Raw genomic sequence first — 21614 nt, 5'->3', positions numbered from 1 at the left:
TACATAGGGCAAAAATGCAGAGATCTGCCAGATTGATGGGAGAAAGGCCTTGCCCCTCTTAATGGGCTGCACTGGGAGGGGCTATGTAGCATAGTAAGCAGAAGGAGACCTTGCTGGAAGCAATGTGTGTTGGTTATGACCAGATGGTTGTGTTTCCATGACTGCAGCTCTTTCTCTTTCTTTTTTTAAACCAAGCTCCAACTTAAAACTTAGTGAATATCAACTTCTTTTATTCTTTTTTCCAGGACTCAGCCCTGGTACCACAATATTTGTTTTCAAAAAGCATCTGTCTTTAAAGGATGTCTAAAAGGGCAAAAGGCTTTATTCCAATTTCCGGAAAAAAAGGATTTATATATATATTTTTCAAAGTGAAAATATATTCCTTTTCCATGGAAAAATGTTTATTTTGCTGCAAAATTAATATGGAAGACAATAAAATGCAAATTTAAATTTATGGTTGACATTATTGCCTTGAATTCACTCTAAGTAATGTTACTCTTCTAAATTACTTGTAGGTACAGTTTTAAATGTGTTTTGATCAACAATTATGTTGAAGACAACTAAATAAATGTATCTGGACAAATAAATTTTGCTCTGTGAACATTCTTATTCAAGGATCCAAACAATTTCATTTCAGCATTTCTGTTCCATCCTCTTATCCCACATTTTGTTTCTTCTATAAAAGATATCCAACATTCTGTGATTCCTAATCATACTGAATTGGTCTGAGATTATTTTTGCTTCTTAATATTTATGACTTAAGGGTTTCTTTTTTTTTTTGCCTTTCTGAAACTTTTACCTACTTGTAGTGTGAAAATGTAGGAATGTAGATGAATTTCTTATATATACAAACATAAACACACCCACAAACACCCACACATAAACATTGTTGATTCAAAAATTCTACATCTTGAATATTAATAATGCAGATCTGATCTACTGATGATATCCAGTAAACCAAGGGTCCCCAACCCCCAGGCCACAGCCCACTACCAGGCTGTGGCTTATTCAGAACTGGGCTGCATGAGCGATGGGCCAATGCACCTGTGAATGCACACGCAGTTCAACTTGAATTGAGCTGCGTGCATGTGCATGCTGGCCCGTCACTCACATGGCCCAATTCCTCTCTCCCCGCTATCCAAGTCTCCAAGCCACAAAGGTTGGGATCTACTGCAGTAAACAATACCTCCTCTAAAATTATTTATCAAAATGAACATTCTGGTCATAGAAAACGTTAGCCTTTTTGCAGAAGTACATTTTCTCAATTAGCTTTCTTCAAACATACACCTTCCATGTATGTTGATACAAACTTTTCTCTATGCTGGTTGGGAATTTTCAGAATTACAGACCTAAATAATTTGTAGAGTATCAGATTGGGAAATGTATTGGGAAGATATCATAAAGACAAAAATTATTACTGCCAAACTATTAGGTGGAGCGAGAAATGATACCCATTCCCAGATAGATGAAATCAAGAAGAAATTGCACTTCTTTGCCAAAGATATTCTGATAGGAGACAATGAAAAGTCAATGTTTGTTTTGCTATCTAATTACTTACTCCTGCTGTAGTTAAACCTGAAGTGATCTGAAGTAATTACAAATTATGACTTTTTATAAATTCTGTCTGATTCTTACAGAACAATTTTATTATGGAGGGGGAGGAGGAGGAGGAGGAGGAGGATGTTACTGCTGACAATGCAAGTCCCAGCCAAACATAAAAATCCAATTTGTATGGAAATTCATTGACCCCATATTCTTCACTAAGTAATCCTTCAGGTCAAGTCTGATGGCAAGATAGCAAGGGGAAACTGCAGTGGTATTTATCTGTAACAAATAATCTAAGAGATTGTTTAGCATACAGGATGAAGCTAATAAGCCAAATCTGCTACTAAGGTATCAGCTTTAGAGATTCATATTTTTTAAAAATGATTATATTGAAGTGGATTAAAATATAGAATGGCATTTCATATATGCATACTTGATTTTTTAGAAAGAAAAATGAATTCTTGATCGAAGTGGGAAAGAGCAAAGATTAAAAAAGACTATTAAACATTGGGCCTAATAGAAATACAGTTTTTTGTTTTAGTAACTATAGACATAGCAAGCTTCAGATAGTGATGTAACTATTAATTCCTTCATTTCTTATAAAAATTGTCTCAAGCTCAGGCAGAATTAATTGCAGGAGTAAAAGTGGCTATATCAACATGTGGACATCTCACTTGTTACTTTAATATAACATACTTAGTGTAACATCTAATTTTTTTTGTACAATGTCAAACCTGAAGCATACATCACCATTCCACAAACAAATGCACTCTGAAAAAAATGGAAGAGTAATTACTATTCTTCATTCATAGGGATTTCAGTTTCTCAAGGTAAAGCTCAATGGGTTGGTAATATACTAAGACCAATTTTTTAAAAATAATGTTTATTAACTAATTCATAATTCACACAATATTATGTTAAATGATACATAAATATTTGCCAAATTTAAAAAAAAACAAAAAAATCACCTTCCCATTCAGAAATTTTCCTCCACTCACTATTCCTTCAATATAGTTTTCTATCCTGTAAAAGCTAAGTTGTAGTCTTGGGCTAAACAGAGATGAACTTAAGAAAGGGCACTATTTTCAATGTTTCATGCACCTGGGGTTAAAGAGCAACTTAAACTGCACAGAGGCCAAAAATAAACTTAAAGCTATTTAACACACTAATAAATGTTTGTGTAAACATTTAAGTGATATACATAAAGGCTTAAATATAGAATTTAAAGTGTTTCAGAGAAATACTTTGTTGCTGAGAAAGATTCTTTTCTCCCCAACAATATATATTGTGGAAAAAATGACATTCTTTTGCTATTGCTTCTCTAGAAGACATGCAGGCAGTTTGTTTGCTAGCTTTTGATTAGAAAGTTTCTTTGCAGTAAGGCAAGACATATATATATACTCCCTGTGTTGCCAGATTAAATTGAACCTGGTTTTGTTAGAAAAAAATATTGCTTAATAGACTAGAGAAGATGGCACATTGGAAGAACATTTTAAAAAGGGATTGCAGGAAACAGTTTAAAATGGTGATTGCTGTAGTTTCACACACTTTTCAAGAATAGAATGTAGATGGCGGTTCACAGTGCATTTGAATCTCCTCAGCAAGACTGAGGCACAGCAGAATCCGCTTTTTCTCAGCTGTCAGTTCCTCTTTGGGGATCTGTCCCAAAAGTTTTTTGGCAAAGATAATCAGGTCTTGCATGAAAAGGCCAACTGGTGAACGTGGAGCCTCAGGAAGACATTCCAAGCATCCATTTTTGAAACAGAAGTTAATCTTCTTATCCCGTTTCATTCCTGGACCCCTTTCTTCAATCCAAGTCAGAGGCCTTAGTTAAAGCAGAAAGAGTTTTTTTTTTTTTAAAGGAAGAAATAAAACATTCCTAAGAACTATTTAAAAGAAAAGCATTTATTTTAGTGCCACAAAGATGGCAAAATTGTGAACATTAATTAGTCCAAGTTTTTGAACTCTATATAAATAATTGCCATTTAGCAGTATTTTAGCAGATTCATTGCTTGATTTGTCATTTGTACTGTTTTAATATACAGAACTGCTATGGTTCATTGCCTTTATGTTTAGTTATGTGCTTTGTGTGATTTCAATAGAAATAGACCTTCTTTGTATCAACTAATATTTCGACAACAGGAGGGGAGAAAAAAGACTCAGATACTATAGCCTTGAATGGGTAGGAGTATACTCCATAATGCATTTGCCAAGTATTATATACTAAAGATATTCTACAAATTACTGATTTTAAAATAAAAGTTATTAACAAATTGGTACAGTTATGTCAGTGGGAATCATGTGCTGGTCACTGTTGCTCAAACTAAAATCAAAATCATGAAATCATGTCACAGTGATTAGTAAGCTTGAATAGTTGGAACCCAGGGGCCAGAAAGCAGATTAAAAAAAGATGGCATAGAATCTACTAGTGAAGCTTGAAAAATACAACAAAACAGTCATTTTTGTATATTGGAATCAAGAGATGTTGGGATTGCAATCTTTTTTTGTGAACTGGTTTGAAAGACTATAGCTTGTGAATGTTTTATTAGGAAATAGAGAAAATAAGGCACAATGATAACATACATTTTGAAAAGGGGACATCTCATCACAGCAGGTTTATGACAAAACACCCTATGATGAAATTTCATGGGTATTTCATGGGTATATATATATTTTATTTAAATATATATATATATATAATAAATATTTTAAAAGAATAAAAACCATACAAATTTTGAAAGAGAAAAATAAGCAAAGGAGAGAAAAAAAATAAGTAATTGAAGAAAAATAAAAATGGGAGAGGAGGAAAAGAAAGGGAAGGGAAGGGAGAAAAGGGAAGGGAAGGATAGGAGTGTCTCTTGATTTTTTTAACAGTCAGTAATAAATATAGTTATTGTCTTTAATTAAACAAGTCAATTTTGTCATCACTGCTAATTCTGTCATTCTCATCAGCCATTCTCTATGCTGATTATTTTAATCTTTCCATTTTTGCATTTTGCAGTGCCCTCACTAAAAGGATTTTCATGTATTTGGTCAGGAATATATTAACAATGCTTTTATGTTTATCAGATACTCATGTTAGATGTTAAAATCTAGGCTTCTGTCACAGTTAAAATAGCCACAAGTAAGAGCTGCCAAATATTCAGCAACTGGATGATGTCATTGGAACAATGCCAGTAGGAAACTGCCAAGGAACAGAATAGATCTGGAGCAATATATGTCAACCAAAAGTTAAGAGGCTAGTATGATATTCAGAAGTTGTTTGCATAGATCTCTGTAGGGTCTACAAAGACAACACAGATATTGTTGTCCAAGATGATCCTGCAATATTCAACCCTCTGCTTTGTGTGTGTGTGTGTGTGTGTGTGTGTGATGAATGGCTTATTTGTATGTATGTATGTATGTTATGTATGTATGTATGTATTTATGGTATTTAGCTTTGTTCGGGTATTTTCCCACATCTTTATAGTTGTGCTTTTAAAGTTATAGCGACGTTTCAGCAGAATCTCATCTGCCATTATCAGGCTTGTTATGTATTGAGTTCATCTTAGTCTTGTGTGTTAGGCTTTTGCAGCCGTTTCTCTTTTAAATTTGGTGCTAGCCTCGTGCTTTGTTAGAATGTTTTTTTTTTTCATCCTGATTGGTTGGGAGTCTTGGTCTTTTTTGTCGTCTTGGAGTTTGTTGTGTTCTGCTTGATTGGTGTTTCTAATGTCTTCTGTCTGTTTTGTAGCATTTTTTAAAAATCTTGATTGGCTAGCAACATTGTGTTTTGTGTATTGGGGGCTTTCAGCATGGCTTGGCTTCAGGTGAATGGCCAGCTATTGTTCTTAGGAAGCTAGGTTTCATCTGGGTGGCTAGCTGGGGTGTGTTTGGGCTGGAGGTATCGGGGGGGGTGTCTGTTTGTGTCCATACATATAAATACCCGCCAAAACTTAAGAAAACAAATATACATATACATATATGTTTTCATAGATTTTCACGAGTATAGGTATGCAGGTTTTGGCGTGTTTGGGTCTTTTCCTGTGTAAGATTGAGAGTATCTTGGCGACGTTTCGATGAGGTGCCCCTCACCATTTTCAGGCTGGTGCTTTTGGCTTCATGCTTGTGTGAGCAAAGCGTGATCAGAGCTGCTGTCTCTCTATAAATACTGGTGGGAAGGTGTGGTGTGCTCGCTCTGTTGTAAGCGGGCTGGTTGGCTATGTTGTTATTTCTTGATTGGTTGATGGAGTTGACATTTGCAGACAAATGGTGAACTGAAGACTATGATGAACAGTAGACCTGCTCTTCATAACTCCTCTCTGGATAAGGAGAGGATTTGGCATTGTCAACATATGCTCCAGACTGTTGTATCTTGTGATGAGGCTGCAAGATAACTGTCTTCAGTTGATTTAGAGCACTGGGTGTTGACGGAATAGCTATCTAGCTTAAACCATGGTCTGGGCCATCAAAAGGACATTCAACTTCTATATTTCCTTTTCTAATCCTTTGAAAAATTGGCTAACTACTTTTCAGTTATTAGGAAACATTTGATTTAACATATTTGAAAATACAGATCTGTTTTCTTGAATCCTTAGTGAAAGAAGTTTTAAATACTTAAAGAAAAGGTTTAAGAACTTAAATATAATTGTTTTTGAAACAAACAACAAAAGGTTGATTAAAACTTTCAGTTTGAAAAGTTACAAATAGACATTTATTTATTAAATTTATTTGCCACCCATTGTACTGCAAGGCAGAACTAAGGATCCAGATAGATTTGAAATAAGTTTACAATTAATTATAGGAGAACATATTTGTTTTTTGATGTATTTTTCAGCATTCAGCTGGGGTGGATTTTTAAAAATATATTTATATAAAATTGATATTTGGGGAGAGTTGTACACAAGGCTTTTTTTTCTTTTTGTGGTTAATGTTGGATGTTTCTCTCTCTCTCTCTCTCTCCTTTATTTCTTTCATATTTAATTTTTGATGATAAAAAAATAAGTATATTAAAAATAATTAATTATAGAATCCTTCCCTTGGGAAAATACTTTTATTTTGAATTCTTTACAAAAATGATAGGATGGGACTTTAAAGGTTAGACATTAAATGAAACCAGAAGGAACTAAATATTACAAGTAAAGGAGAAATATGACTTACTTTCCCTGAAAATAAGATCCAACCAGAAAATAATCCCTAGCATGATTTTTTCAGAATGCTTGTAATATAAGGCCTACCCCAAAGTAAGCCCTGTTAAGATTGTGAGTCCTTTGGGGTGGGGTGGGCATGGCCAGCACAGGAGGTGCTGAGTGTGCAAGGGCTGACCGTGTCTGGCAGCAGCTGCAACCTGCCAGCCAATGGCCGGCACACTTGGATAGCCCATATAGCACAGGTGAGTCCAAGCACTGCAGCCGCCAGCCCGGCCCCCCAAGCAACAGGCAAAGGCAGAGGCATGGGGAAAACATACAATCCAGCCTTCTGGACACACTGTGCAGCCACCTGCCCTTTCAAGGCTTTGGGCAAAGACAAACAGTGGAATGGAGAGGGTGGGTAGCTTCTTGACTGGTGTACTCTGGGCCTGCACAGCCAGTTCAGCACAAGTTGAAAAAGTGCTGCAACCACCAGCCAGCCCTCCTCACCCCATGTGCACCCCCACCTAGAGTGCCCAATGCAACTCACCTTGCCACGAGGCTGCTTCTATCTTCCAATAGAAGTGCCTTGAGGGCAGAGTCACCAACCGCTTCTATCTGCTGATAGAAGTGGCCTCGTAGAGCACCCTGTGAGCAGCCATGTGTCGCCATGAGGCCACTTCTATCAGCTGATAGAAGCGCCCCGAGGCCAGAGTCACCAGCCACTTCTTTTGGCCAATAGAAGTGGCCTCATGGAGTGCCCTGCCGGCAGCCACGCCTCACCACGAGGCCATTTCTATTAGCTGATAGAAGCACCCCAAGGCCAGAGTCACCAGCCACTTCTATCAGCTGATAGAAACAGCCTCATGGCTATACATCAGGTTCCCAACTGCAAGCTCAATCACTTACTTATACCGTTGTCAGAGTAAATATCAGATGATCTCAAGATTCCTGCTGCATTTCTGCTTCCTGAGCCAGCTGCTCTTCTTTGTCCCCTCAGATAGCCCTATTCCCCTCGCCCCCAGTTTCCCACTGCAATCACTTGGACAGAATTGGTCGCAGGAGGGTCGCTAAAGAAGCTGATTCCACCTACCACCTGCAATGGGCAGTTCCGGGCCCCTCCACTTAGGCTCCCAATTAAGGGAACTCACAGTTTACTCAATTGCTCAACTGATTTCAAAGAGAGATCAGGGGGATCTTTGTGCCCCTTGCCATCCACTAGCATCGTCAGGGGGGAAGGTATGCTTCGAGGGGGAGATTGCTTTCCGTAAAACTGCAAGCTAAACATCCCACCTTTCTCCTACCTTCTTCTCAAGGTTTTGCTTGCAGCTTGGCCACTGACAGGTGTTTGAATTCACCTTCAGCTCTCCCTTGTGTGGTTGGTGGGGTATTTTGGCATCTCTTGTTCAGACAGTGCAAGGGTGAGGGTAATAGTTTTGGCTTCTGCACAGACAGCTTCTGTAGTCTGTGGCGTGGTTTGTAGGATGATTCCCTTTCTCTTATGTTTGGATGGGAAGGTTTGCCTCTGCTCAAAGAGCAAATTGGATAGATGGTTCCCTTTTAAAAACTACCAGGGGAGGGGGTGGAAGCTGCCCAGCCAGTCTGTATTCTTAGGGAACTGACGGAGGGAATGAGAATAAAGAAAACTTAAAAGAGCGGGGGAAAGGTCCACGGGGTGTGTGTGGCTGGAACAAGAGGAGAGCACCCGAGCATACAGGGGACAAGACCATGACCCGAAGCTCTGGGGCGGGAAGCAAAGTGAGGCATGGGGGAGAAAGAAATAATGACATCACCCTCCTGCTGCCGCTTCCACCCATTGAAGCCTGAATGACTCGCTGACTTGCAGGACATCGACGCAGCCGCTGTCAAGCAAAGGGATGCCCCTGCGGGATGGCAGGCAGTTCTCGTCGGCAGCGGGGTCTGTCCTGCTGCTGCTGCCACTGTTGTTGGAGATGGCACTGGCAAGAGAGGTGCCACTGCCGGTGGGAACCGTGGAAGCTACAGGGGTGGCTCCCCCACCCAAGAAGCAGCTGAAATGCTGCCAATGGAGGAATGCGCTCAAACAAGGAATGCGCTCAAACTATTTCTCCACCTGCTGGAAGGGCCACTTCTCCACTACTGCCCCACTGCGATGTCCAGCAGGGACTCTGGCTTCTGCGTCTTGCCCAATGGCGGCACTCTGAACACGGCATAAGCTGCGGCAAGGGTAGAAGCGAAAGCAACGATGGCAGAAGTGGCACAAAATGTCCCACTGCCACCGAGGCCGACATCCACGCTGCCGCTGCCCGCCCGCTGACCTGGCCTGCAGCCAGCACCATACCCAGATCTGAAGCAAAGACATTTGGCTGGGGTAGGGAGCTCTCTGCGGTCCGCCATGATCGGCCGTTAGGAGCGGCTGGTGGCGAGGCATAGCTGCCTGCGGCACTCCTAATGGCAAGTCCACGCCCTGCCCTTCCTCCCATTTCGATGTTTTAAAATAGGCCTAAATTTTGAGGGAAGGGCTTAATTTCATCTCATGCCTAAAAAACATTCTGGGTCTTCCTATAGGGGGCGTATTGTTGGAGAAACACGGTATTTGCCTTTTGTGTTTTATAGTCCAATTCCATATCTACTATTGCGTTGAAATCTCCTAAAATGCATATATTTTCATACTCCAATTCCATTATTTTCTTATGAAGTTTGTCATAAAAGTCTTCTTGATTCTCACTTGGTGGATATATTTCCACTAGTAATATCTGTTTACAGTTCATCGTTATTTCCACCATTAGCACCCTTCCGTCTTCATCTAAAAAGATTTTTTTTGTTTTTATTGTATCTTTAATATATAATGCTACTCCTCTTTTGCTTTGTTGTGACAGGGAGGTGTATAGCTTCCTGTTTTTAGAATAGTGCAATACTCTATTATGTTGTTTTTTGATCTGTACCTCTTGTAAGCAATTATATCCAATTTCAATTTCTCTATTGAAAATCCTTTTTCTTTTTATTGCTAAATTCAGTCCATTTATGTTGATTGATATTCTTCTTCTGTGTCTTTATTTATAATAAGGTTTTGTTGCTCTTGTTGCTGTTATTCTCTTGCTTCCTTTGGTTTTAGTTCTTCTCTTGTCATTCTTGTTCTCTTTCCTCTCCTTTTTGTTGTCCATCCCTTTCTCCTGCAGCTTATTCTTGACTCTAATCTCCATCATTCTCTCTCCCTCTTGCTCTCTGAAATAATGGTCATAAAATTGCTCCACTTTTTTCTATTGAGTCTAGCCTGTGTCTTTGTTCCTGCCAAGTCACCATTATTCCCTCTGGTATCAGTGATCTAAAATTAACTCCTCTTTTGATTAAGACTTTGTCGCAAATTAATATTTCTTCCTTAAATCTTCTTGGGATTTGCTTCAAGACTATTATTCCTTTCCCTTTGTATTTCAATGAATCGTCTCTTGCTTCCTGTAGGATTTCTGTTCTTATAGCTTTCTTTGTGAATCTCACATATACCTCTCTTGGCAACTTATTTCTCAGTGCATATCTCATCTGAACTCTAAATATTTCATCTATATCTGTCATCGCTTTTTCTTTAGTCATCTCCAAAGCCCCTGCCAACAAGTATGCCATTATCTTTGCTAGATTTTCTCCCTTTTCTTCCTCTATATTCTGAAATCTTAAATAATAGTCAGCACAATCCATTTCCAATGAAATTATTATTTTCTCTTTACTCTGATCAGTTAATGTCAATCTATAATCAATCTCTCCTACTCTTTTTTCTGTTATTTCTGTTCTCTCCTCTATTTTTTTTTTGCTAACGTTCTTCATTTTTCATCATCAATTGCTGGACAGTCTCAACCTTTTCTTCCACATTCTCTACTTTCTCTTCCACTCTTTCTATTTGTTCTTGGAGAGCTTGTAAAATCATTTTAATCTCTGCTTGCAATGAGACTGCCTTTTCCTGTTGTAGCATGGCATCAGAGCTCTCTATCCAGAGGGACTAGAAGCAGTTGAAGAGGAGGCAGAGGATGGCACAGATGTTGTTTTCTTCATTTTGAGATATTTAATTTTGTAAGTCTTTTTATAGTCCTTGTAGAGTTATAAGATGAAAATCAATTATAATCTAAAGAAAGGTTGCAGTTGAGAATCAGTCCCTGTCCAGATTCTTTTCTTCAGGTTCTTCTATACCTGTGGGGGTGGTAGGATGCCTTAGGGAGGCGCTAAGAGGCAAGAGGGTTGGCAGCAAGGCACTAAGAGGTGGTGGGGGTGCTGGAGATGGGCCCTTCACAGGGCACAATTCAGGGGTTGGATTCTACCAGTTTGCAAGAACTGGTTACCATTCCCAGTAGTTTGAAGGCCTGGTAAAACGGGCCCCTGGCTGGCCCAGCCTCTCTCCGTCCGCTCCTCTGTTCCCTGCTGTCAGTCCATATTGCTTAATAGAAACCAAAGATGTTTCAATGTGCTGGAAAAGATGCTAGCAAAGATGTTTCAATGTGGAAAAGGGCCTCTAAACTCATTTCAATCTGATGCATCAGGTCTCTCTCTCTCTCTCTCTCTCTCCTTCCCTACCTCCCTCCCTCCCAGACTGGCTTTGCTCTACTTTCCTGATGTGCCTGCGGGGCCAGCGCTCCCTCCCTCCCTCCACATCAAGATCTCATTCTTTGGCTTCTATTAAAGGTTTTGTGGATGAAACATGGTCAAGACTATCAGGAAGCTCTCACATTTTGTTGAGGCTTTAAACAGGGTCCATTGGACAGACCTCTACCCTAAAAAAATACTTTTCCTCAATGTATTACAGTGCCAATTCTGAAGAAGGCAAAACCAAAATGTACTGATAAATTACAAGAACACAGAAACACACACTTCCTTCTAACCTTGCTGGAGCAGGTGATTGGACTAGAATAGATATCTCATTATCTTTCTCCTCCCTCCCTCCCTCCTTCTTTATTTCTTTTTCTGTCCCTTCCTTCCATCCCCCCTTTCTTTGTCCCTTTTTCTTTCTTTCCCTTTTCTCTTTCTTTTCTCTCTCTCTCTTTCCCTCTCTCAGGCTCACCCCATTGACTTGGTGCACCACTCTGCTCAGACTTGCTTGGGCAGGTCCCTCCTGTGCAGCGGGCTGAATGGGGTGGACTTGCGGTGCTGGCAACTAGAACGCGGCAGTGGCGGCGTGTTTGAAAAGTAGAGCAAAGCCAAAGTTCTTTGTGTAATTTTGCTGCAAGGAATCAAAAAAGCTTCTGAGCTGTGCACAAGAAGGGACACACATGTCAATGCAATTCAGCAATATAAAATAAAGCAATACAAATAAAACAAATCAACAAGAATTGGCAAAGCATCTCTGATTAGATTCTAGTCATTACTAGAATCTAATCAGAGATGCTTTGCTGATTCTAGTCCAATTATCTGCTCCAGCAGGGTCAGAAAGGAGTGTATGTGTGTGTGTGCATGGCTGTCAAAACTCCAAAAACAGGTCAAATAGCTCTGGGGAGGCCAGTCATAAATTAGAACACTTGCTAAACAATTGGCTATTAAGTGAGGGCCACTTGTATTTGGTTTGCCAGTCACCTGGCCATGCCCACCCAATCACACGATCACCAAATAATGCCTACCTGGTCATGTGACACCAAGCCACACTCAGCAAGCAAGCCACACCCAGCCAGTGATGTGACCAGCAAGCCACACCCACTCAGTCACGTGACTAGCAAGCCACGCTCACCCAGTCGCATGACCAGCAAGCCACATCCTCAAATTAGGCCATGCCCACAGAAATTTGAATCCCACCTCTGGGTAGGGGGGCACCAAGGATGAGTTTGGAACACCAAGGGGGCAGTGGACTGAAAAAGTTTGGGAACCACTTTCTATACCTTAATCCAAGTCGTGTTTATAACAAATTTTAGAAAAAAGGGAAAAATACAAAAAGGACTAAGGTAAAACAATGTTATGATTAAAAAAAGGAAGAGAGATAAAATGAGAAAAAATTTGGAAAATTTAAAAAGGAAATGTGGTAAAGGAAATCAGAAAAATGAAAATCTAAGTAGTATAGTAGTATAGTAATATAAAAAATAGAAACAAAGATAAAAGTAAAAAGTAAAAATTCCAAATATCCAGTTATAATTTATGTTAGGCCACCAGCTTTCTAAGTCCAGCCATCAATTATTTTTCCCAATAATAATTTCCACAGTGCAAGCTTACAGATGTTACTCAGAAAAAAAAGAAAGGAAGGAAGGAAAAAAAATAAAGCAGTCCAAGAGAAAGGGAGTGTTTAGATCTTCTGTTCCTTTTGGCTAGTTTGTTTCTTTTTATTTTCCAAGAGCTACACTGTTTTAAAACAAAAGTTCTCAGTCTTCCACTCTCTGTCTGTAAATAAAGTAACTTTCTCTTTTTTTTCTCATACTGTCATGGTCATGTAATTCCCTTTCTCCCTTCTGTCTTCTATTTTCACTTTGGCATTTAGGTGGCACTGTTGTACTTATTTCTCTTTTCTCCTTTCTGTAGCAGTCCCTTATTATTTTAAATTCTTCAAAATTTATAGTTAAATACAGGAGAATAAAAAAGTCAGAAAAAAGGGAGTCCAGATACCACTTCTCACTCTTTCTTAATTTAGTCCAATAAGTTCAACAAGTCCAGTCCAGTTTCAAAGTTGCCATTCATTCACAAATTCTTGATTAGTAACTTCCTTTCCCAATTTGCAGCAGAAAAAGCTTTCCTCGCTGCTTTCTTCCAGAGGAGTGTATTAACCACCACCACCTCTATTTTTGGCTCTTCCCTTCACCCTCTTCTTTCCAGGGGACTCTTCCTTTAATGTATAAAAAAAATGTTGTTCTCACTCAGCAGTTCTTTGGTACTTCTTCCTGTTGGAAGCTGTTCCAGCTTCACAGTGACTTGCAGTGGCCACTTTCCTTTCCTGCCAGCTTGGAAGGCTTCCTCTAGATCAGCTAGGGACTTTGTGGTGTTCCTGGGATCAACGGAATATTCCCTCCTCAATTATTGTTCCTCTGAGACAATTTAGGTCCAGATTGGACCACCAGCAGTCGGGATATTGATGGATCCCCTGGGAGCTCTGGAGGAATCCATCATGTTGCCACAACATCAGCTCTGCCCTCTCTGGACTTAATTTAAAAGTCTATTAGAGTTTGGCTGCTAATAAAGCCAAATGAATGAATGTATGGATTAATGAATGAATGAATGAATTAACTTTGTTTCTCTAATGATGTATTGCCATTAGCATGAATGAAATTATTTTGATTAAGGAACATTTCTAGTGCTTAAGAAAACCAACCTTTTGTTTGCAGTCTGAAAATGCACTGTCATTCTGAAATAATTGTTTTCTTTCTGTTGTTCTCTTGTGGCAGAAGTGACAGTGAGATCTCCAAAAAGGTCCACCAACCATGTGAGGCGAGCAATGCCACTGAAAGATGGGAATCCTGAATATCGTTCATCCAATGGGCCCCCTATAGGAATAAAGAAAACTTAAAAGCTGGAAAAGAGAAGATTTTAAAACATCTTTAGACAGCTTAGAAATGATTAGAAAGAATGAGACCTGAGGTACACATACAAGTGGCAGACTGAACTGTAGTACTTTAAGCTATAACTGAGGAATACAGAAGATCAAGCTTTTAATTGTTCTCAGGAGTGGGATTCCACTGTATAACAACCGGTTCGGTGATCACGTGCTTTGTGCATTCTGCGCACATGCTCCACATTTTAAAAAAGCCCATACTTACCTTCAACTGTAGCCTTTGTGACTCAAACAGCTAAGGAGCGGCAAACTGCTCTGCCGCACGAATCAGCTGTGGTCGAAACAAAAGTAATCAAGCACAGGAAAGAGTAGGGGCAGGCAGGCTCAGAGCCAGGTGATCATCAGAACAAGGGGTTCACCCGAACCTGTCCGAACTTGTACAATGCCATCCCTGGTTGTTCTCCTTGTCAATATTTATTATTTCATAGCAGACAAAGGATATAGTTGTCCTCAAAGGGCTGATCTGCAATTTTACTTATGTTCACAATAAACATTATTCAAATCTTCCAACCACCCCTTTTTCTAGCTCTAGTATGAAATGACTCAATCCATTCATGACACAAACGTACACATACAAATATTTGTCAAATCAGGGTAACTCATCAAAGACATATGAAATCAAAGGATCTCTAACAACTAACCTGTGAAATGTAATGTTCCCTTCACAAGCTCCTTTCCTGATACCTCTTTCTTCAGTTGTTTGTATTCCTCTGTTAGTAGTTCAATGTGTTCCACATGGAGGATCTTGTCTGCCATTGAGCCAATTTATATTTGGACAGGTTACTTGTTATTGTTAGAATATTTAAGAACAGCAGAACATCCCAAAAGAAGAGTTGTCAGTACATTGACTGTATTGAGCAAGGTATGAAATAAATTGTATATATTTAATTTTTTGTCTCCCATTTGTGAAAACCATAACTCTTTACGTAAGGGACTAATAACTTTTAGGAAAGAGGAAGGAACTAGCTATGGATTCTGTTGTCCTGCTTCAAGATGTTATGTTGAGAGCAACATTCTCATTTTTATTCAATTATTGCTAAAGAACCAAGTAGAATTATGATTGTGCTGACCTAGAATGTATACTCAATTTCTTTTTCTTCCATTCAATCATGTCAATTTCTCAGAGATTGAGTTAACAAATCCCTGCAGTTGTCTAGGCAAGGTTTTTCAGATGTGATTTGCCATTGCTTCCTTCCTGGAGTTGTGAAAAAGTGACTGGTCCAAAATAACAGCTGGCTTTGTGCCTAAGGCAAGACTACAATTCATAGTCTCTAGTTTCTAACCTCATGTCTTAACCACCACACCAAATTGGCTCTCCTATACTCTACATTACAAAGTCCTCAATTTCAAAATGAAAAGTTTGATTAGAATCCTGTAATTCATTCAGTAACACAATATCCCTATTCAGTATATGAATAAAATTGAATCCATTAAGGGTATAGATGCTTAGGTTCCAAATGGATAAGATTACTTAAGATACTATTTAAAGTTCTATCTTAAACAATTCTGACTTTGAGGGGAGAGGGAAGAGGAGATGAAAAAATAATAATAACTTGTGTATATTTAAACAATAGATGTGGATTCTGTATTACATATTACCTTTCAGCTCTGCCAACTCCCAAACTTCATGAGCTATCTTTGCAGACAGTGCCAAAGGATACTCAACAAGGACATGCTTGCCAGCCTCTAGGAACTTCCTTATAAAAAAGAAAGAATTTTATATTTTATATTTCCCTTATCTGTGTATATATTATTATCAGCTGCCTTGGAAAATTATCATATCATATCCACTTTGGCCTTCCTTTAAGTTGGGGTCCTCAAACTATGGCCCGCAGACCACATATGGCCTGCCGATCCAATGTATCCAGCCTGCAGAGTAGTGGGATTCAGCCCTGCCCTTCATCCTGCCCCTTGCCCCTCTCCTCCCAGCCACTCCCTGCATGGCCGGTTTTTCCTGGCTGACAAGGGCCCTGGGGATCAGGTGCCTCATCTACTGTAAGGCTGCACCACCCACATCGCCCTCCTTCGGCCATCACTCTTATCTTCCACCGTCCACCTGTACTTCCCAGTTCATTTCAACAGTTCAATGCTCACCGCACCACTGCTGCCACAAAGGTAAGGCTGAAGAGCACAGGTGGGCTGGGGGAGTCCTGCTGGCAGAGTGGTGATGTTGCTGGCGCAGCCACCTGCTCCTGGGCCAGAGGGTGGGCAGGTGAGCAGAAGCACATGGCTTTCCTCATCCCAGAAGCAGCAACTTTACACTCTCCCCTCTCTGCTAGCAGCCTCCCCCTTCTTCACATGGGATCACCCACTAGCTTCACATTGGATCATCCACTTAGGCCAAGGCAGCTTCAGGGAAGAGCCAGGGAAGGCTCTAATGCCACCATCTCTTGCACGCTCCTCTGGCTCCCCACCGCCACCCTGGCTGCAGTCTCAAAGATTAGGAGAGCTGCGCAGGAAGGGAAAGGGCAGCAAAACTTGTAAGATTAGAGATGGGAGAGCAAAGCAAGCAAGTGAATCTTTGGCCTGCCGACTGGCTTTATTCCCACTCACTCCCAAGGCAGCCCTCTGGAATGGCAGTGGCAGCACATGTGACTGAGAGGAAGAGAGACTGGGTGAGACTCTGACGCTTTCTGGCTTCCCTCGTCCTGGTGCTCTGACCCAGCCTTCGCAGAAGCAAGAAACAGACTCCTTGCAAAGAAAAATCCCTCTTTATTTACACCTTGGAAATTAACTGCATTCACCAAGAGAAAGTCCAGGCAAAAGTCCTGCAAGGAGTTAACTGAAGCAATAGTCCTTATCAGCTTGTTATGATAAATGCAAGACTGTAATTTCCCAGCTGAAAGGCTGCAAATTAACTAAGAGAAATAGACAACTTCAGTTCTGGCAAGGCAGTCTTTGTCACATGAAACACACAAGGAGTAAACTTTCTAGGAATGCAAGCACTTGTCTGTTACAACCAAACCATTCCCCATTCCTCCTATTTATTCCCCAGCCAGGGAGGGGCCATTTAATGTAATTTGTTTTGCTTCCTGAGCCAACTCATTGTCCTCCGTTGTTCACCTCTTCTATCTGCTCTGCATATACACGCATCTGGAATGGGCCCCAGCTGTTCCTCCTCCTCACTCATGTCTGACACCAAAGGCAGATGCCTTTCTGGTGGCTGGGAGATGCCGGACGACCTTGACTCTATCTCTTATGTCCGATGCTGAGCATCTATCAGCGTCTTCCCCAGACTCCAGAACTGGCCCAAGTTCTTCATCATCTGAGTCTGCCACCAGCTCCACTGGCAGCTGGCAGGCCACAACATTCAGAAGCATCAAGCTCACACTCTCCCCTTTCTGCTAACAGCTGCCCTTTCTTCACATGGGATTGCCCGGCAGCAAGAAGGGAGAGGGAGAAGGGGCAGATGCTAGTAGAGAGGGGAGAGTGCGAGGAGAGTGCCAAGGCAGCCCTCGCCTCCTACTGCTTCGGGCTCAGAGCTGTAAGCAAAGCTAGGTTTCACCCCGGCAGCTGCTCTCTATCACAGTGCTTTCCAGATGCAGCTTACAGCTCCAGGCCTGAAATGATGAGAGGCAAGGGCTGCCTTGAGTCTTCAAGTTTCAATGACAAGGGACATGTTATTTTTGGGAAGACCAGGGGATTGCCCTGCCTCCCCGCTGGCCAGCTGGTCTTCAGCATGTGGCTTGTCAGCCTCCAGAAGTCAGATTCCCACCATGCAGCACCAGTTCAGGGGTTCCTTCCTCCCACTAGGGGACAGAAAGTGAGGGAGAGGGGGAGGGAGAGCGGGAGAGAGAGAGAGAGAAAGAGAGAGACAGAGACAGAGAGAGACAGAGAGAGACTTGTTGATAGTAAGTTCCTTGGGGCTGAGAAGAATTGCTGCAAAACTGAGTTTCCTGAAGTGAATCACTAGACTCCTAAACAACTTAAAAAATGATCTAGTAAAAAGAAATGAGCAATATGCAAACAAAAGAAAATAAACACCCCCAGGAGCAAAGCAAATTAAAGTTTAACGTATGCGTATTGTTTAATGGATTGCTAAATTGGCAAAATGGATTGCTAAATTGGCCATGCCACTCACACGACCACTTAGACCAATCGACCACCCAATCAAATGACCACTTAGCTATGCCCATCCAGCCGGTCCAATCCCCCAATAGTCTGAGGGGTCGTGAATTGGCCCCGTTTAAAAAGTTTGAGGACTCCTGCTTTAAGTAAACATATTTAAAGCCACAACTATAGATACTAGACAACAAACGCCAATATTCACTTTATAATATGTGTAGTATATATTATATACTATATATATTGTAGATAATGAAGGCAATTCCCAATAAGATGCATGCATATTTAATCTGCCACTTTTCTACTTCCATAATTTTGAAAGCTGGGAAAAGGTACAATTTAAATATTGTGATATTTGATTTGTATCTGAATATAAAGCTTTTTTTTTTCCAGAATTTGGTTCTAAAATGTAAGTGATGGATATCTAGTTATCAACTTAAATTATCACCTGTTTGATAATACAAAAAAATGTTAGTGGCTTCTATTCTCTTTTCCAGTAGATAAAAAAAATCTGTATGCCTCGCAGAGAATGAAAATAAGATTTTTAAAAACACCCATGCACCTACACATACATCTATACACAAATAATAAAACAACCCCACCAAGTGTTTTTTAATTTTAAGTCTATTTTGAACCTTTTAATGGATTTTAACTGTGTTAATAGACTGTAATTATTTGAAAGCTATAAAATCCCCAGATTATCTGGAAAGTGATAAAAAAAAAAGGAAATAAACAGCAATTTGCTGCTCTTTAAAATTTGGCCTGTTTATTTTTGTGGTTTTTAGTGAATTTTTATCTCCCCCTTGGCTATTTTGCTGTTTAGAATGGCAACGAATCAACGAACATTCTAATGGCAATTTGATATTAAGAATTTAAAAGGCAATACCTTACGCTCTCAGTGTGGTTTTGATTATCTGTACTGATGATGGCAGCATGGATCTCGGGATTGTCTAGAGCTTCTTGCAGACTAATTTGCTTGACTTGATAAACTTCATTTAGAGATCTTCTAATTTTAGCAGAAAAAAGAAAGCAACTTTTGAGAAAAACTTTCCTGAGAATTCCCAGATTATAAAACAGCAGCAGAAGAAGTATTAACATCTTAAGGGTCAGATCTAGAAGGCCCTAATTGAAGTTGTCTTTTAAGTATGGTTTCATTGGGTTGTTGCATGTTAACTTTGCACACTGATAATATGGTCAATTAATGCCTCTCTTCTTTGGCCTACTGACTTCAATTTCAAGATCCTGTTCTGATCCACACGCTGTATGAGGTTAAAATATTAAAAAAGAATAAGGTTTCTACCAATATACCTCTCAGGTTATGAAATTGTTTCTGGGAGGACTTCACAAGTAAACTTGATAAAATATCATCTTATTCTATATAGTGTAACTTTTGTTTAGTATTAAAATTGAAAGGCAGCTTGATTGCTTTAGCAAAACAGTGGCAACTGAAAATTCAAAACAGTTGCTTCAAGTTTGAAAAAAAAGTTGCTCTGGATTTGAAATAGATTGTTTCAACATTTTTGAAAATGTTTTGACCTAATAAAAAGGTGTTACAACATTGAAAAAATGTAGAACGGTTCAGACGGCCTATCCGAAAGCCAGAGCAATTTTTCCAAATTTAAAATAAGGTAGTGAATTTGAAATAGTTTGCATGCTATTAGCCTCCAATATTTGGAGTAAATTAGCTTAATAACTAAAAAATACAATTGTTTTCATTCAATGGAAATATATTACAAATATTTGTATGAAAAAAACAGGATGCATGACTTCTAGCAGAAATGTTCTCAAAGGTGATATATAGAACACAGTGCAAGAATTTAAAAATTCAGGCACTACTTTGCATTAAATGAATCACATTGCTTAACAACTATTTCTATGTTTTTCCATGAAACTCACTCAACTCTGCCATTATATTCTGATTCTGAAATGGATGTTAACATTTTAATTAGGAAATGAGAATAAAGCCATAGAATTCTAAAAACCATGGGACTCCATAGTCAAGACAAGACATGCATTTGTCTGACTACAATACATCTTGTTAAATTAAATAAACAGGCTCCTCTCACCTAGAAACAAATCCCAATAATTTAAGATGCTCAGCAGGACTGGAAGGCAAAGGATTTAGCAAATCTCTGATTCGTACAGATCCAGCAATTCCAATTCCAATCACTACTGTTCCAAACATTGCCAATTCTATATGAAAAAAGAGAAAAGAAAGGAACATTAAAAAAAACTATGAAGAAGTATCTGGCTTTTGATCTACGGCAAGCATTAAAAAAAAACCCAAGAAACACAATTTAGGCAAATGCAATCATTTGCTTTTAATGGTGAAATTGCATAACTGTAATTACCACATTCTTCTAAGCTTTGAATATCTTTTCCATCTTTTCAGAAGTGTTTTCCTCCTTTTCTCTCTTTATATTTTTATTTATAAAATAACTTTTTCTTTTTAATTGACCTTTCCTGTCAATTTACATATGGAGTGAAATGGATAAGAATAGTTTCTATATATTTTCTGGATAGCCTTTATAAGTAGGCATACAAAATTCTTTTTTAATTTACTTAACTTGCCTAAGTGTTACCCATCATTCTTCTAAAAGATGGAGAACATTTTTATTCATTAAATTCTTCAAATGTGTGAGAAAAATAGGCCTAAACGGCCAGCAGCATGCACAATAAGTAAAACCCATCAATCCACAAATAATTGTCTATTCTTGGCTTCTTCAATATTCCATCCATTCCTCCACTCTGTCAGCAATTAGCTGGATGAGGTGAAGCAATAGTAAAAAAAAAATCAAGTAGTCCAAGAAGAAACATAGAACATGGACAGAAGTACATACCTGGAACAAATAGAGTTGGACTTCTCTTGAATTGATGTAGGTAGGTCACAAAAGTGTCTTTCCTACATACAGAAGATATGACAAGTTAGTAACAAAACTAACATTATTCAGAGATCAGTCCTGACTTCTGTGTCCTAGAGATAATCTTACATACTTTAATCTGCTTCAGCTAAACACAACTAACTGACTTGTTATCTCTCAGAGACTTGTTATCTCTCAGAAACAGTACATGGGTGTCAAACAGAAATTCACTTAAAAAAAACAGGACACAGTTCTAACGAAAGTGTATTTGATTAGCTGAAATATATCTTTACTATTTTTTAATGTTCTTTTTCTTTAAAAATCATGAATTCTGTTCTCTATAATACTATAATGATATTATTCTATTATACCATAATAAAAACAGGCTGATTTCAGAAAACTTCATTTTTCCCAGCTGAAATCCACTTCCTTCTTCATTGAAAATTTTTCTTTCATAATAAAACTTTCAGAAATGTTGGTTAATTGGAACCCCCCACCCCAACAATTTCTACTTGTTTATCAATTTTTAAAAAATCATGGAGAATTATGCTATTA

General features: G+C 39.2%; 1 protein-coding gene across 7 annotated transcripts in view; it reads right to left on the bottom strand.

Moving 5' to 3' along the window:
- Nucleotides 1-681: 681 nt before the first annotated feature.
- The window catches only part of BLVRA (biliverdin reductase A), a 41665-nt gene continuing 20732 nt past the window's right edge, over nucleotides 682-21614 (bottom strand). For 2 of the 7 annotated variants that reach the window (XM_087915437.1, XM_087915435.1), the window contains 7 exons: nucleotides 21039-21100; nucleotides 20265-20391; nucleotides 19085-19204; nucleotides 15733-15830; nucleotides 14775-14882; nucleotides 13894-14065; nucleotides 1521-3370 (listed from right to left, as the gene is read on the bottom strand). In XM_087915437.1, the coding sequence (XP_087771563.1) occupies nucleotides 3097-3370; nucleotides 13894-14065; nucleotides 14775-14882; nucleotides 15733-15830; nucleotides 19085-19204; nucleotides 20265-20383 (891 nt within the window). In that variant the 5' untranslated portion in view covers nucleotides 20384-20391; nucleotides 21039-21100 and the 3' untranslated portion in view covers nucleotides 1521-3096. Of the gene's footprint in view, nucleotides 3371-12763; nucleotides 13570-13893; nucleotides 14066-14774; nucleotides 14883-15732; nucleotides 15831-19084; nucleotides 19205-20264; nucleotides 20392-21038; nucleotides 21101-21614 lie in introns of those variants that run through there. The other 5 variants (XM_026702283.2, XM_087915438.1, XM_087915440.1 and 2 more) reach the window with 5 other exon arrangements.

This window comes from Pseudonaja textilis, chromosome Z (assembly GCF_049901715.1).
Source record: "Pseudonaja textilis isolate UNSWEBS1 chromosome Z, rPseTex1.2, whole genome shotgun sequence".
Taxonomy (NCBI): Eukaryota; Metazoa; Chordata; class Lepidosauria; order Squamata; family Elapidae; genus Pseudonaja; species Pseudonaja textilis.
Note: the sequence above shows the minus strand (reverse complement) of the source record. Positions and strands in the feature narration are given on the sequence as shown.